The sequence below is a fragment of the Drosophila ficusphila genome, unplaced genomic scaffold (assembly GCF_018152265.1).
Source record: "Drosophila ficusphila isolate 14025-0441.05 unplaced genomic scaffold, ASM1815226v1 contig_791, whole genome shotgun sequence".
Classification (NCBI taxonomy): Eukaryota; Metazoa; Arthropoda; class Insecta; order Diptera; family Drosophilidae; genus Drosophila; species Drosophila ficusphila.
In genome coordinates this window covers 2,204,228-2,218,303 of record NW_025064737.1, presented here as the reverse complement: position 1 = coordinate 2,218,303, position 14,076 = coordinate 2,204,228, and the positions used below count along the sequence as shown (strand labels likewise).

The 14,076-nt window shown below is 42.6% G+C and overlaps 1 protein-coding gene across 1 annotated transcript in view; it reads right to left on the bottom strand.

Annotated features, from left to right (window-relative positions):
* LOC108091806 overlaps positions 1-14,076 on the bottom strand; it is a gene marked incomplete at its 5' end in the record, with an annotated part of 81,602 nt that overhangs the window by 32,694 nt on the left and 34,832 nt on the right. Inside the window, 4 exon segments of the mRNA XM_017191171.2 lie at positions 76-186; positions 571-640; positions 732-870; positions 11,511-11,643. Of these exon segments, the coding sequence (XP_017046660.2) occupies positions 76-186; positions 571-640; positions 732-870; positions 11,511-11,643 (453 nt within the window).

Below are 14,076 nucleotides of genomic sequence, written 5' to 3'. Positions count from 1 at the left end.
CTTTTGTCTGAGTGCCACATTTATGTGGCGGAGGGAACGTGTATGCGTTGGTGTCGTTTATCATGATTTACTTACCGCCACGCACTTCACATGTCAACACAATATTATCGCCCTCGAGCAATGGACCCACAGCTCCGGCGACATCGCGACCGGAGGCATCGTACACGAGTATTTGGTGCGGAGGAACTGCGGGGAGTTAAGAGAGAGACAGGACAGTCGTTATAAAAGGGATGCACTCGGAAAAGATACTCCTGTGTTGAGTTTAAGTTTGTCAAATCAGTCAAATTAGAAATCAAGAAAGGGTGCTTTAAATAGGATAAATTACAGATTTTATTATTAAATGACTTGAAGGATCCAAATATCAATCCTTTAAATTTTCATTTATTAGTTTAGTTTATTTCTTAGAGAATTAATCAATTAAAAGCAATTATGCTGCCCAGAAAGATAACTTATAAATTTAAAAAACAACTTTTTATATATGCGTTACTAGTTCGGATTTCTCAGAGTGTAGGTAATAGTGGCAGAGGCAGAGCTCTCCTTAATGGAGCTGCACTGCTCTTCGGTACTCACCAATAACCGTTAAGTTAATTCTATGATTACGCGTGGGCGAGTTCTGGAAGTCGACGCGGCAGCGGTAAACCTGTTGAGGAGACCAATAAAAAACAGACAATAATATGGCGAAGAGCGCGTTTTCCGGAAAGCAATGGTCAGAGGCAGTTAGAGCCACTTACGCCCTCGTCATCCAGCTGAATGTTGTCCACCGATAACTTGGCCGGCTGCTGTCCGGTAACGAAGTACGCACGTGGCCCAAATGAGTTGGTGTCCGACCAGTAGAGGGCCTTCTCGAAGGGCCTGCCTCGGACGTCGAAGCTGCAAAGGCGGGGAAAAGCAGAGAACAGAGCGGAAAATGTTAAAAGTCGCCTAAGTAGTTCCTCCTTCGTTATCTCCATCTAACGGCCGCCGGGGAAATGCGAGAAATGAGTAACTAAAGGGAAGTAAAACCAAAATATTGACGATAAGTCGTGTCAGCGATTGCCTCCCAGAGCGTTTCAGATGTCGCAGCCGAGCTCGTAAATTTTAATGCGACGTGAAAGTTTGCAAGGATCTGTGGCCGCGGGGGTTGACCTTATGTTTTGGCCATAAAAAAGGACAGCCTTTACGGCTGGAAAATGATTTAATTCGCTGTTTTCATGCGGTCAGCTTTTTTAACACCTTTCTGTTCAGTTAATAATAATATATATGTATGTAGCAGAAATATGTTTTTGCAAACGAAAAATATAATTTAATTTTTGTAAAGCTTAAATATGAAGCCACACAGAACTGATAAATAAAACAAATCAACTTCGAAGTATTTATTTTCAACTTTAGTTGTACCCCGCAGAATATTACCCTAAAGTAGCATTTTCCTTTGAAAGTAGTCGGTAGTCCTAAGTTGGATAAAACATAATCGGAATAAGCCCCAACACTCGTATAAGTCCTCATGCGACTCCCTATGCAAATAGTAAGTAGTAGTAAAAAGAAAATGGAATAGAAGCACAGAACGAATGGCATAAGCTAAAGCATGCCACTTAACACTTAGGCTAAGCTAAACTCTGCAGAACTGAAAACCCAGTAGCAAGCCACCTTGCTGTGTGGAAAGTATATTTTAAAGGCTCAAGAACGGTTACTGAATAAACCCTGCAACTTATTGGGCCGCCTTGGGCTGTTATTTCTCGTGCGAACCATAAATATTGAATGGAAAATTGTAAAAAACGACACGCTCGAAAGTGGCCTGGGCCTGAATTTTCACGCGTCTACGAAATGACCCTTTTCCTGTGCCCGATGACCCGCGGAGCAAGGGGTCGACAAAACGAACCCCGAGCATAAATTTGCACGCAACTAATTTCTTCCGTTTCGCATTATTTTCGCTGCCCAGAAAGACCCAGCAAACGTTTGCAATTTTGCGCATTAAAAAGCCTGACGTGCTATCTTTGGCGCTTTTATTGTATTTGTTAATGTCCGTCTGAGGGCTTGAACGAACGTTCTGGAGGGTAGGTGGCCACGCCACCCGCACCCCGCCCCCCATCCAGGATGCCCCCTCAAGGACATGCCGTAAATGACTTGGCGGTGGCAAAGCTCTTCCCGCAATTCTTTATGTGCCACTCAAAGAAATATGTTTACTTAGCTTTTAAATTCTGTAAATTATATCCTCGATTGTGCGAGTTAAAATGGTTTGTTTCAAATGTATCTAATCAAACAACTATTTTACCTTCTTATTTTATCTAGCTATTTAACCACAATTTCCTATTTATTTTCAAACTTTTTGCTATCAAAAAATTCCCACTCAGAGTATTTTAATTTTGGTTTAAAATTGTGTGCGCTTGGGAACAAGTAAATAAAAGCCAAAAATATCAACTAGTTTGCATTTATAATGACTTCATTTTGCGTTTTCGACTATTTGAACAAATGCAATTGGGTATTTTTCAGCATTTTATTGACAAATCAGAAAGCATTTTGCTAACCATTAGGAAAAATAGCAGATTAGCAGTATGAATGAATGAATTGACCGAGCTGATCGAACTTTAAATGGAAAGTGAATTAAACAAGGCTGGTATTTTACTATAATTAGTTATAATTTTTTTTGGTTTCAGAGGATATTTTTTCTGCGAGTGCCGCTTTCTAGTGACCCACACACACACACCAGCACATCGTCTTTGCACAGTCATCGCCAGTTGTGTCCTTTTGTTGTTTCCGCTGTCGTCGTGCAGTCTGTGCTATCTGTGGCTCCTTCCCCTCCCCCTCCCACCTCCCACTTGTTTCTACCCCCCTGCTCCTTCTTCCCCCACGAACCAATTGCGGTTAGCGAAGCGGTTTGTCATTGTGCCGGCTGGCAGGATTCTTCGCGGCCTCCGCCCGGCGGCCGTATTGTTTGCGCCTTTAAGTGGTTTTTTATCATTTTGCCGCTGACACAATTTATATCCGGTGCTCATATTTCTTACGCTTATCACTGGTGCTGCCACCGCTTTCTCCTTTCTCCGCTTTCCTTTCTCCATTTGCCTTTCTCCTTGGTTCTCCTTGGCCTTGTCATGTGTTTGGCCATTCCTCTAATTGTGTTCAAAGTGCAGTAAGCCATGCGGCGAATAAATTACGCTTCTAAGCCTTGCCCAAAGCCAGGGCACGTTCCCTAATTAGCCTAATTAAATATATGCGCGAAAATGTAAACATAACGAAGTGCGGACTGCAGGGGGAGGGAAATACTCCTTGGGAAATTTCCTTTTAAAAACTGCGTTTCAGGTTCTCGCTGCTCTCCGCTTTTCCCGCTTTTAATTTTGCGCATTTGCAAACAATAGAGAAACGCCGAATAGTCAACAAAGGCGGAGGCGGAGGCGGAGGAGCAGGAGCAGGAGCAATAGCGATAAGGCAAGGTGGAATGGAATGGAGTTTCCTTCCCGTCGTCGTCCAAATATGGCCAGAATACGCCGGTCTTAGCCCGGCTTGCCCTCTGTTGACGTTGTGTTTTCCCGTTGTTGGCCTTAGGAAACAATAATGCCAAGTTTGCACAATGAGCAAAGCAGCAAGAAACTGCTAAGAGCAGGGGGCGTCCAAAAGGACAGAAAACAGAAAAAAGAAAACAGAAAAATAAACGCCAAATGCTCGGGCAGTAAAAATTGTAAAGCAGAAAAACAGGGAAAGCGAGCGAGCAGCTAGCAGGGAGCTAAATAAAAATGGGCCAAGCCAAGAAAAGAAGACAACATTGTGGCAGTTGCAGAAATGTTGACTGTCGTCGCAGGGCGGGCAGAAGAAAGTAGACTGAGAATGGTCAGAAGACGGCGAAGGAGGAGGGGAAAGTCCAGCGAAAGCAGCAAAGCATGGGAGACAAGAGCTCCCAACCACGCGACGTCCGTTTGAAGAGTTTGCTCTGCACTCGAAAAAAATAGTATGCAAATCAACTAAATAATTGTTTAAATACAGTAGAATCCTGTTATAACGACTCCGCTTATAGTGTCCGTCCGGGTATTGCGACGAAAACTCGATGGCTTGATTGGTCCCCAGACAGACTTTTACACTTAAATCCTTTTGCTTAGTGCGTCTTCCGGGTATAACGACGAAAACTTTGTATGGTAACCACTGATAAATTCTTATGAATAAAATAATTTTCTTATAAAATTTCAATTTTTTTAATAAAATTTTATGAAACCTATAATTGTCTCATAATTTTGTCCAAGTGCATTTGTCTCATTCACATTGGCCCTCTTCCACTCAGCCATTCTTCTACTTTGCCTTTGTCGATGGTCTGCTTTTTTCCAACAATTAGTTGAGTTTTATTTATTTTGCGTTAATTGGTAGCACTTTATCTTGGGCCCAATGAATGAGCTGTGTTATTTAAACAAATCCCGAAGCGAGACGGGCCTTGAACTGGACGGTGCAAGGATTTGGTAATTACGTTTTGGTTTTTTCGGTGGCTTGGCATAAACTTTGACCGCCACTTTCCCCTCCCCCTCCCCCTTCTCCAATCCCCTTTCCCCACTTCCCCACCCACTACCATTTAGTATTCGCAACCGACGATCCCCGCCCCGAAATCCAATATCAAAGCAAGCTTCTCATATTGCCATTTAATGTTTTTCCTTTTTGTTCGTTCCTCAGTTTGTAACGCTTACAAAATCCTATTCAAAAAGATTGCAAAAGGGCTGAGAAGCGGGAAAGGGCCAGAGAAGCTCCCAAAAAAAAAAAAAAAAAACAAAAAATAAAAAAATAAAAAAGGACCGAAAACTTTTGCACTCACAATATCCATTGAATAATTTTATGACAATATGTGTCAGAGCGTGTCGGTGTGTGCGTGTGTGCCCGTGTGCATGTGTGTCTGTATTTTCTGACAGTTTAAACAGATGCTGCTGTCGTGGGAACGCTTTTGGCCGAGATTCCTTTCTCGACTGCCGCATACTCACGACAATTGACTGACAAATATGCTTTAAACTACGACTTAATTTATTCAATTTGTTGTACTTAGTTGCTTATAATGGATTTAAGTTGCATTTGCACTAAAGGCATCAGTTGCAAGTGCATTGAATCTCTTAATCTGGCTTCCACCATTTGTATTAAAATATGTTTATTATGCATTTTGGAGATTTGATATGTACTAAGTGATTGAAAGAGCTTACCAATAATTATGGGAGATGGAATCTTAAGGTGTGTTTTGTTTTTTTCTCTTTAGAATGGCGTTTGTAGTATTTCTGAATCCTATTCAGTGCGTGTATCTCACGTTGTCGTATTAACCCTTTTAGAGGGTAGCAAATTGGGTAACTCAACTATGCGTACCTTGACAAACGGCAGCAAACTATGTATAAGGGCATGGGGGTCTGCCAACAAACGACCCACTTCGGGTGAATCATCCTCATCCTCATCTACATCCGCATCCATGGCGAAATTAGACAGGTGAGAATAGGCCCTCGCACATTGTAAACTCGCATATTGTCTGGCGGCCCGTATCAAATTATGCATAAAGAAACCCTATCGCACGGGCGGGAGTTTCCCGATGAAGCGCCAAAAAGTATGCTCCGTAACTCGACAGAAGTGGCAACAAATTTAAAATTGGTTTCCACACACAACGAACAACACACACACTTACACACACACACTCGTCTGGCAAACAAAAGAAACGCAGCACCGGGAGAAATATGAAACAATAATAACGCCAAAAAAAGGGGCTGTTTACACGCCCCCATATCCACACACACACATACACACATTCATACATACCAACATATAGAAGTATGCAAATGGTTTTACTGCCCCTTTGTTTTTGTTTTTGCTCGGTTTTTCTTTTTCGCCCGCCCTTTGTGTGGGTATTGGTGTTATTATGGAGCCATGCTGTGTAATATCTGTAAATTTCTTTTGTTATTGCCAACAACAGTTTTCCCTTAGCCCCCAATCCCCTCCCCTTCCCCTCGCATCCCCCTGCCAGTTTTCCCAATCCCCTTTCTCCACTGAACGGTGTTGACATTTGTTGGCATCATTCCACACATTGTTGCCGCTGGTGTTGGTTTTTGTTTGGTTTTCGCTTCATCTTCTTCTTAACTTTTACTATATAATTTGTAGCATATGAATATACGGAGGAGCCGAAGAAAAAACAGGAGCTGCAGAAACAAAGAGCGCACACAGCGTCGTGCTCGGTGGCCAAGTTCAAATTTATGCAGTGTCGCCCAATAAATTCCGCAATAAATTCAAAATAAAACTTTCATCTTGGGCTCGCCTATTTGGTTTTCGGTATTTCATGAGTGCTGCCGCAGGTTAGGGTTTCAAAAGCCAGAAGCCATTCTGGTTCAGAATTAAGAGTCGGAGGAGAGATTTTAATATTTTGATTGGGGTTAAAATTAGCTAGGAAAAGGGTCGCTTGTGATAGGATTTCTTGCTCATGTGGACTACAAATAGGATATCAAAAATATTTTGATACCCATAGAGACGACATATTTGAAAATGGCCACAATCAAATTCATACTGAAATTGCATTTTCATTGGACAATCCTAATAATGTACTTTATTTTTAGGGGAGAGTATAACAATTAAATTGAATTTGGATATATACTTTCCGGTCCATTAAAATGAGTATAAATTCCTAATTGCGGAAACATAAAACAAGAACAGACTGTTCAAATATACAATGAGTTAAATTCCCAGCATTTTCCAATTACGGCAAATTCCTTCCGTCCAATTACCGAAATCGAAGTCATTAAAAGTTAATCACGACGTCGGAGAGAAGTTTGGTAATCGGCCAGTCGCCTTCGAATGCGCAATCAGTGGAAGGATTGGACCCACCATTTCCGACTGTGACCAACTGGTAAGCCGGCAAAGAAAATCCCGACGTTGGCATTTCCCTGTCGGCGGTGGAAACCAGAGCTTAGTGGCGGCCAAATCGATTTGCATGCGCCGCTTGCATTTCCGCTCCCACACACGCACACCAGCACACCAGCACACGTGCACACGTGCACCCACACAATTGCATATACATCTGAAACTTAATTACAGTTTTAAATATACAATCTAACCTGAAATTCGCGCAAAGTGCGGCTACAAAGCCGCCCGGCGCTCGTAAAATAGCCCGAAAATGCACTCGACTTAATTGCCTTTGGCCCACGCTTCTTCACACTCAAAAAAAAAAAAAAAAAAATATTTTTAAGTAATCATTCCTTTTGTCTGGTTAGCAAATTCACATGAACATTATGTAGTAAAAATAAATATTTCTTATTCTTATGCAATATAAAAAGTACTAGATTTAAATTGAACTAAAAACATTAGTAGTTAAACTACTTCTAAGCTTGAGTTAGTTTCTATAGAATTCACACTTTCTTTCAGGTGTAGCGGTTCCTCATCCTGGCTGTGATTCTGCCATCTTCAGCTTCTCCTCACTTCCGATGGCGTTGGCCTTTATTGCCAGCCATTTTGAATACCACTTTGTGGTTTATTACTTTTGTGGCAGACCGGCTCTCAAGCAGCAGGCCAAGTACACACACGGCTCAACCGTTTCGAAGTGAATGCACTTTCGATTGGCCTTCCCCCTCCGGATTTTCCCCCTCACCCCCCTTTGTGTCTGTATTTGCGGCCGATTGGCTGGCGGCTGCCGGCGATTATGGCAGTTAGCGTGGCACTCAGATTATCCGCTTTTGACAGCCAGTCCTCCGCTCGGTTCGCTTAAGTTAAGTTCGCCGGGTGGGGGAGGTGTGGGGCGAGACAGACCAATCCAATCCAATCGGACCCAGAGCTCGCTGCGAATTTAATTATTCATGCCACGGAACCTACGGATAACTGGCACCCAGCAGCCAGGCGTCCAGGTGAGCTTTAAAAATCAATTAACCTTGATTGTGGCCCGGGCTTAAAGTCCACTGTAGCTTCCATGTTTACCCAAGGCGGTGGGGGTATATTTGTTTTCCAGAGGTCTGTGTGCTCTGATTTTCCTAATCTAAATTTAACTTTACTTTCACAGGGGGAAAAGGGAAATAAATCATTCAGTCCTTTATCAGTTTGGTAGGTAAGCATATAATCCCTTATTGTAGATACTCTATAACATTTTGGCCAAGAATGAAAATAAAGCTGCTTAATAAATCAAGTGTTCAATTCATTTTATAGCCTTTCAAGGACCAATATTTTCACATTATTGTACTGGAATGTTAAAAACAGTAAGATAAAAAAGGTTATTACGATAAACTGTCTTAAAAAAATACATAATTTAGTCATAATGTTAACTTGTATTTATTATTATATAAGCTAAAAAAAAACTAAATATATAAATCAAAAAGAATCATAGCTTGAGAACAAAATCTAGTTCCACATAAGCCTAATTTTATTTTATGTCAACCTCTTTAATTTGATTTTCAGTTTGTGGCACACATGTAATGACATGGAAACAAGACAAACTTTAAATTAAATATGCCTATATTTGACACACTCGATTTCCACCTGAGCTGCTCATCAAGTGCGAATGCAGTAAATTTAATTTTTATTTATTTGCGCGGCTTTATTTCCAGGCGCAAGGGATGTGTCGAGTGCATTGCTTCTTTTTCCGTTCGTATCGCTTCTGCCGTGGCCATTTCCTCTTGCCTTTTGTTTATTATGTAGGCTTTGAGGGGGCGGTGGGCATGGTGGGCATGGTGGGCGTGGCGGGCTGCCAATGCCATTGATGGCCTGCAATATTGAACGTGACAGTTGGCCTGTCGACCCAGAGAACTCGGCTCTCGCTCCTCGTTACAGGTGGCTGTCATGGCAAATGTTAATTTTAATAATGGAAGGCCAAGCAGCCGCCCACGCCTTTTCTTCCCCTTTATCCTTTATCGCTCCCGATTCATAACAAATAAATGTATAAAAATCTTATGAAAATCGCATTTCAAGGGTCAAAGTCAGCAGAAACAAATCCCGGCCAGTATCCGAGCCATAAACATGAGCCCTGAACCCGAAATAGCCTAACCCGAAAAAACTGTCTGCTTGTTGGCCAGTCAAACAACAAAGCAAAAGTTAACATTATAATTTTTAATATTTTTGCTTTTAGCCTCCTGGGCAGGACATCGTTTTGTTTGGGCCTTAGCCGCTGCCTTTGTGTCCGGGTGTAAAGCTGTCAAATGCAGGGATCCGCTAGACACGACTTTGCCCAGCCTTTTTGTAGGTGTGTGCGTGTGGGTGTAGCTATAGGTGTAGGTGTGTGCGAGCCTGTTTAGGTGAGGCTGCCAGCTGTGACGTGCCTTTGGAAATGTTGCAAAGCCTGCCCCACAAAAGGATGCTCCGCACTGAGGCAAAACCCCGGGCTCAACTGTTTGCGATTTGTGATTTTAGCAAGTTGAAGGGTGCCCTTTCAAATGGGTATACGAACTGTGGACTACTCTATACATCATATTATATATGGAATATATATATGGAATATACATATGTATATATGGAATATAATTACTTTGTAATACAAAATAAATGTGGGTGCTTAGTTCTTACTAAAAATGAATAAAAATTAAACCTTTTTGACTATATCATATTAAACCTGAAACACATTGTTTTGATTATGATTTTCCTCTAATAATTTCTTATAGTGTACTATCATCACTGTGAAAAACCTTGGGGGATCCCGTTCTGTGTCCTTTTTACCACGCTCTTTCTCGCTCTCTCTTTTCGCCCTTCACATGCTGCTTTCAATTTCGGCGCCTTTTCGGTTTTAGCTTTTGGTTTTGATTCTTTTCTAAGCCCCATTCTGCTCGTGAGCTCCCCTGTTTTCCCTCTCCTCCCCTCCCCTCCCCCTTTAACCCCTCAGTGTGTCCTTCAGTGTGATTTCACGCAGAGCTGGCAATTTTACGCCGCAGCCCAGGAGTTTTCCCTGGAATCCTGCCTTTCGCCTGCACAGCTGTTGCTGTTGTTCTTGTTTTCGCCTTGTTATTTATTTCCTTAAATTTCATTCCTGTTTCTGTTTTCCCTTCCGCTTTTTTTCTGTTTTTTTTTTGTTGTGTGCACTAACTTGTCCTGCAAGGGAAATCGAATTCGAATCACTTTCGGATATTTTTGGTTATAAAGTCGGAAATTTTTGCGACATTATTGTTTTCCACATTTTTCTAGTTTTCCGCTTTCTCTGTTGTTGTTTGTTTTCGTTGCTCCAAACACTTACCTCCTTTTCTTTCCCTTGCCCCCTCATATTTTCCTCTTTGTCTGCTCTGAAATTTATTGCTTCCAATTGAGTGCACGAAATGGCAAGAACAACAACATCAACAAGGATCATGCTCCTGGGCGGTAGGACTCGTGAACAGTTCGCGCTCGCCCTTGATATACACGTGCGTCCCTATACGTATACGACTTATCGTATTCTCGTACGAGTATCCACATCCATGTCCCTGCATGTGTCTGTGTCTGTGTCCTTATTCCCGAAAATCCCCGTCCACCCGCTGGCAACATATTGAAAAGGAAGCACATGTAAGCAAAATTGACAAGGCTAAAGGATATCGATGTCTGCTTATAATGTGCAACATATTAAACCTAAGCACACGTTCGCCAGCGAGCTCTATAAATAACAGCAGCAGGAGCTTCAGGACATCGACGGTGGGATGCGGATGCGGATGCGGATGAGAATGAGGATGGGGATGGGGCTTTCCATTTCCAGCCCGCCCACAATCAAAGTTGCCGCCAAAACAGTTTTCACTTTGGATGCCATTATTTTGCTGGCCCGCTTTTCACCTCGGATGTCCTTTGCCTCGGGCCCTGCGGCTAATATATGAGCCCATGTCGCCCTGTTGGCCTGCCTGGCATGCCGTCGCTTTGTTTTGCTTCGCTTTGCTTTGACCCACTCCTGCGGCGTGTCCTGGCCTTAAGTTCCAGGACTAGGCTATGTGGCTGGTGCACTTTAAAAAAAGATTGAATATTTTAAAACCAGAACCTACAATTACGTAAGTTTAAAGATCGCGGAACATGGATTACTCATTGGTTGACTTCAGATGTGTGCAAAACCTGTAGAATTTTTAACACCCCATCTGCTTTAAGTAAGCTAATTTGAAGTTACATCTCAATATATTTGAAAGAAATTAATGAAAGTAACAACAACTAAAGTTAATCTTATATTTAGGCAATGATATCAAACAATTTTGAGGCCAAGCGACATTTGGGTAATGTATTTTGTATTTTACTAATATTTTCGATATTTCCCTCTGTGTAGTCCCATCTAGAACCTACTCCAGTTGAGTTGATATTGATGATGTTATTAAAATAATAAATTATTTGAAAATTATGAACTGCTGCCATTTCTCATGAAGCTGTCGGGTCGAGTGAGTGGATGTGGATGTGCAAGTGGAAGTGGAAGTGGAAAGGAGTTGCCACTGGAGGGGCTTATAAATCAAAAGGTAGCCGGCACGAGGACCTCAGTTGGCCAGGCCCGAAAAGGGCGGAACTTCTGTCAACCGCACAGACACACGTTCACATGCTCGAAATCTCAAAGAGACTATAAAATTAGCAAGTGCCTGCCTGCTAACCTGAATTCAAATTCGGTGGTTTGGGAGGTGGGTGGTGCGGCTTCTTACCTGTAAAGTGGCTTGCCGGCACTCTCACGGAACCAGAGCACCATATACACCCGATCGTCCTTCGCCTCCGGCTCGATGTCGCACGGCAAGGATGCGGTTCGTCCCAGGACGGCCTCCACGGCCACTGTGGAAACTGAAAGGAGAGGAGAGGGAGACCCAATTATGAGTGCACTGCGGTAAAATAATCACGTGTGGTCTGCCCAAGATAGGCGGAAATTGTGGAGCAAGAGATACATCATCGGGGTGTGGTTGTTGGGGCTAAACCAACAATCGTAAGTATTAATGTTTTCATGTTGCCACTAGATTATTTCCAAAGATTTTGAGCACCTCATTATATTATTACATGTTAATCAAAACACTTATAAAACAACATTAAAATAAAAGGAAATTTTTTATGAAAATGTTCTGAAAATAAAGTTTTTCAGCAAGTAATGGTCTAACGTTTTTCCCTACGTGTATCATTACCGTTTCCAGCGAATGCAATTGAATGAAACGACAGGTGGGGAGGCCCTTTCGAAATGTCATGACAAAACTATTGCCAAAGTCATTAACACAATATGAAAATGTCCTTTTTGCGCTGCGCCCGTGCTGAGCTTTCGGGGTGTGGCCACAATTACTGGGACTCGACTCCTTCGTCGATTTCCTAGCAAATGTCAACAAAACGCTGCCTTTTAAGTGTCACGTTGAGACTGCCGTCCCAGAAAGGCGGAGCACGCAAGGCGGCAACCGCACGACAACCTCGAGGCGGCTCCACCAACTCCACTGCCACTCCGGAGCCACCCAACCACCCACCAGCAAGCTCCCTTCAACCACCCAGATCCTTTCAACCGCAATAGCCGCTGACGTTCATCGTTGTACTCGCATAATCACAGCCAAGTACGTGAGTGGGAATATTAATGCCAAATTGAAGCCGTCGACAACGATGACGTCGACAATGGTGATGACGATGAGATGGCCGGTCTGCGATTTCACGGCGGCCTCATCTTTTGCATTTAAACTGCCAATTGATGTCGCTGAAAACAGATAAATGCTGAGGGCCTGGTCCTCGCTTCCGGATGGCCTAAACTCATTCCCAATCCAATCTTGTCCGTCGATATCCTCCTCCTTTCCATTCCCAACCAATCTAGGAAACGACAATGGATTAAAGTTGGCCGGCTGTTTTCCCCGTCGCCTCGGCCGCCGAGTTAAAGCCTCTAATTGTCCTTTGGCGTGAGAAGGATCAAAGCGGTCGCTGTGGGCGGAACTTGGATGTTTAGTTGGTTTTGTCGTCACCAGACGCAAATTAATAAGGAAACATGAACTGTGAATGCATGCCCATCAATCAGCCGGATGAATAAAACATTAATGGCCATCAAAGAGTTGTCGATAAGTGAATAAGTGTATTAAGAATGGATAAAGTTATAAGGGGTCATTTGAAGCAAAACTATTGGCATTTAAAAGCGCCCTGGGCAGCAATAATTCTGTAAAATCTGAGCACTTAATTCGCTCGTTTGTGCCCAATAAAATTGTACACATGTCCTTAGAATTTGAACGTCAATCGAATTCCCCACGCAAATCGAGGGATAAGAGTTGACGTTCGACAAACTCGTTCGAATCGATTTGAATTTCGTTGCGAAATATTGAAAATTCAATTGCTCACCTGTCCAGCTGTCAAAACCCAGGAACCCGGGAACCCGGGAACCCAGAAACCGAACACATCCATCATGAACCTATTTTGCAGCCTGGTGCTCATTAATACCCAAAAGGGAGCCTCACAATCGTGTTACGCGTAATTTCATTTCGGCAGCCGCCAAACGAGTGAAAGGAATAAAAATGCGAGGGGAGCCGGGGGAAAAGTGCTCAGCTTGCAGACGATGCCAAAAATTGTTGACATTTATTTAATATGCGCACGTTTTATAGAAAAGCAATTCCCAGTCGGATAATTTATGGCGCACTACAGAAATTTGCACATGAAAACGGCGACCCAGAGCCGCCCACCCACCGAAAAACACTCGCCCCCGCTGGAAAGCTGACAAACGGACAAACCGACAGACAGACAGACAGAAGGACAGACAGACTGATATACATCGTGTATATGTGTTGGGGCGCAACTACAGCTGTATTGGTGAGTGGGCTGTCGCCGAACATGGCAGCAATTTTCGTGCGTTTGTAATTCCCATGTAAGATGTCAAATGCTCGACGAGCAGACAGACTTAGACCCTCTATATCAGTTGGCTGAAGCTCCTGCACTCGGAGAAACTGCGAGTCAATACTCGAAATTCTTTCAAATAACTTAAGTTTACTGTAACTTAGTAAATATTATATTCCATTCCTTTGTCTATACAACCCCATTTTGTACATATGATAAACGGTAAGATATCTTTATCTACAAACTCACTTAAATTGTTATTTATTTTTAATGTCACTTTCTAGCACTTTAAGCTACAAAACCACATATTTACAAATGAAAAATGAAAACCTTTTTTACATAAAAACAATTATGATCCACTCCTTGGTTTCATAGGCTTACACGGTTGTTGGCACCTTCTGCTTTGTTCTAGGTGCAAGTTTTTTTAAAAGATAATAA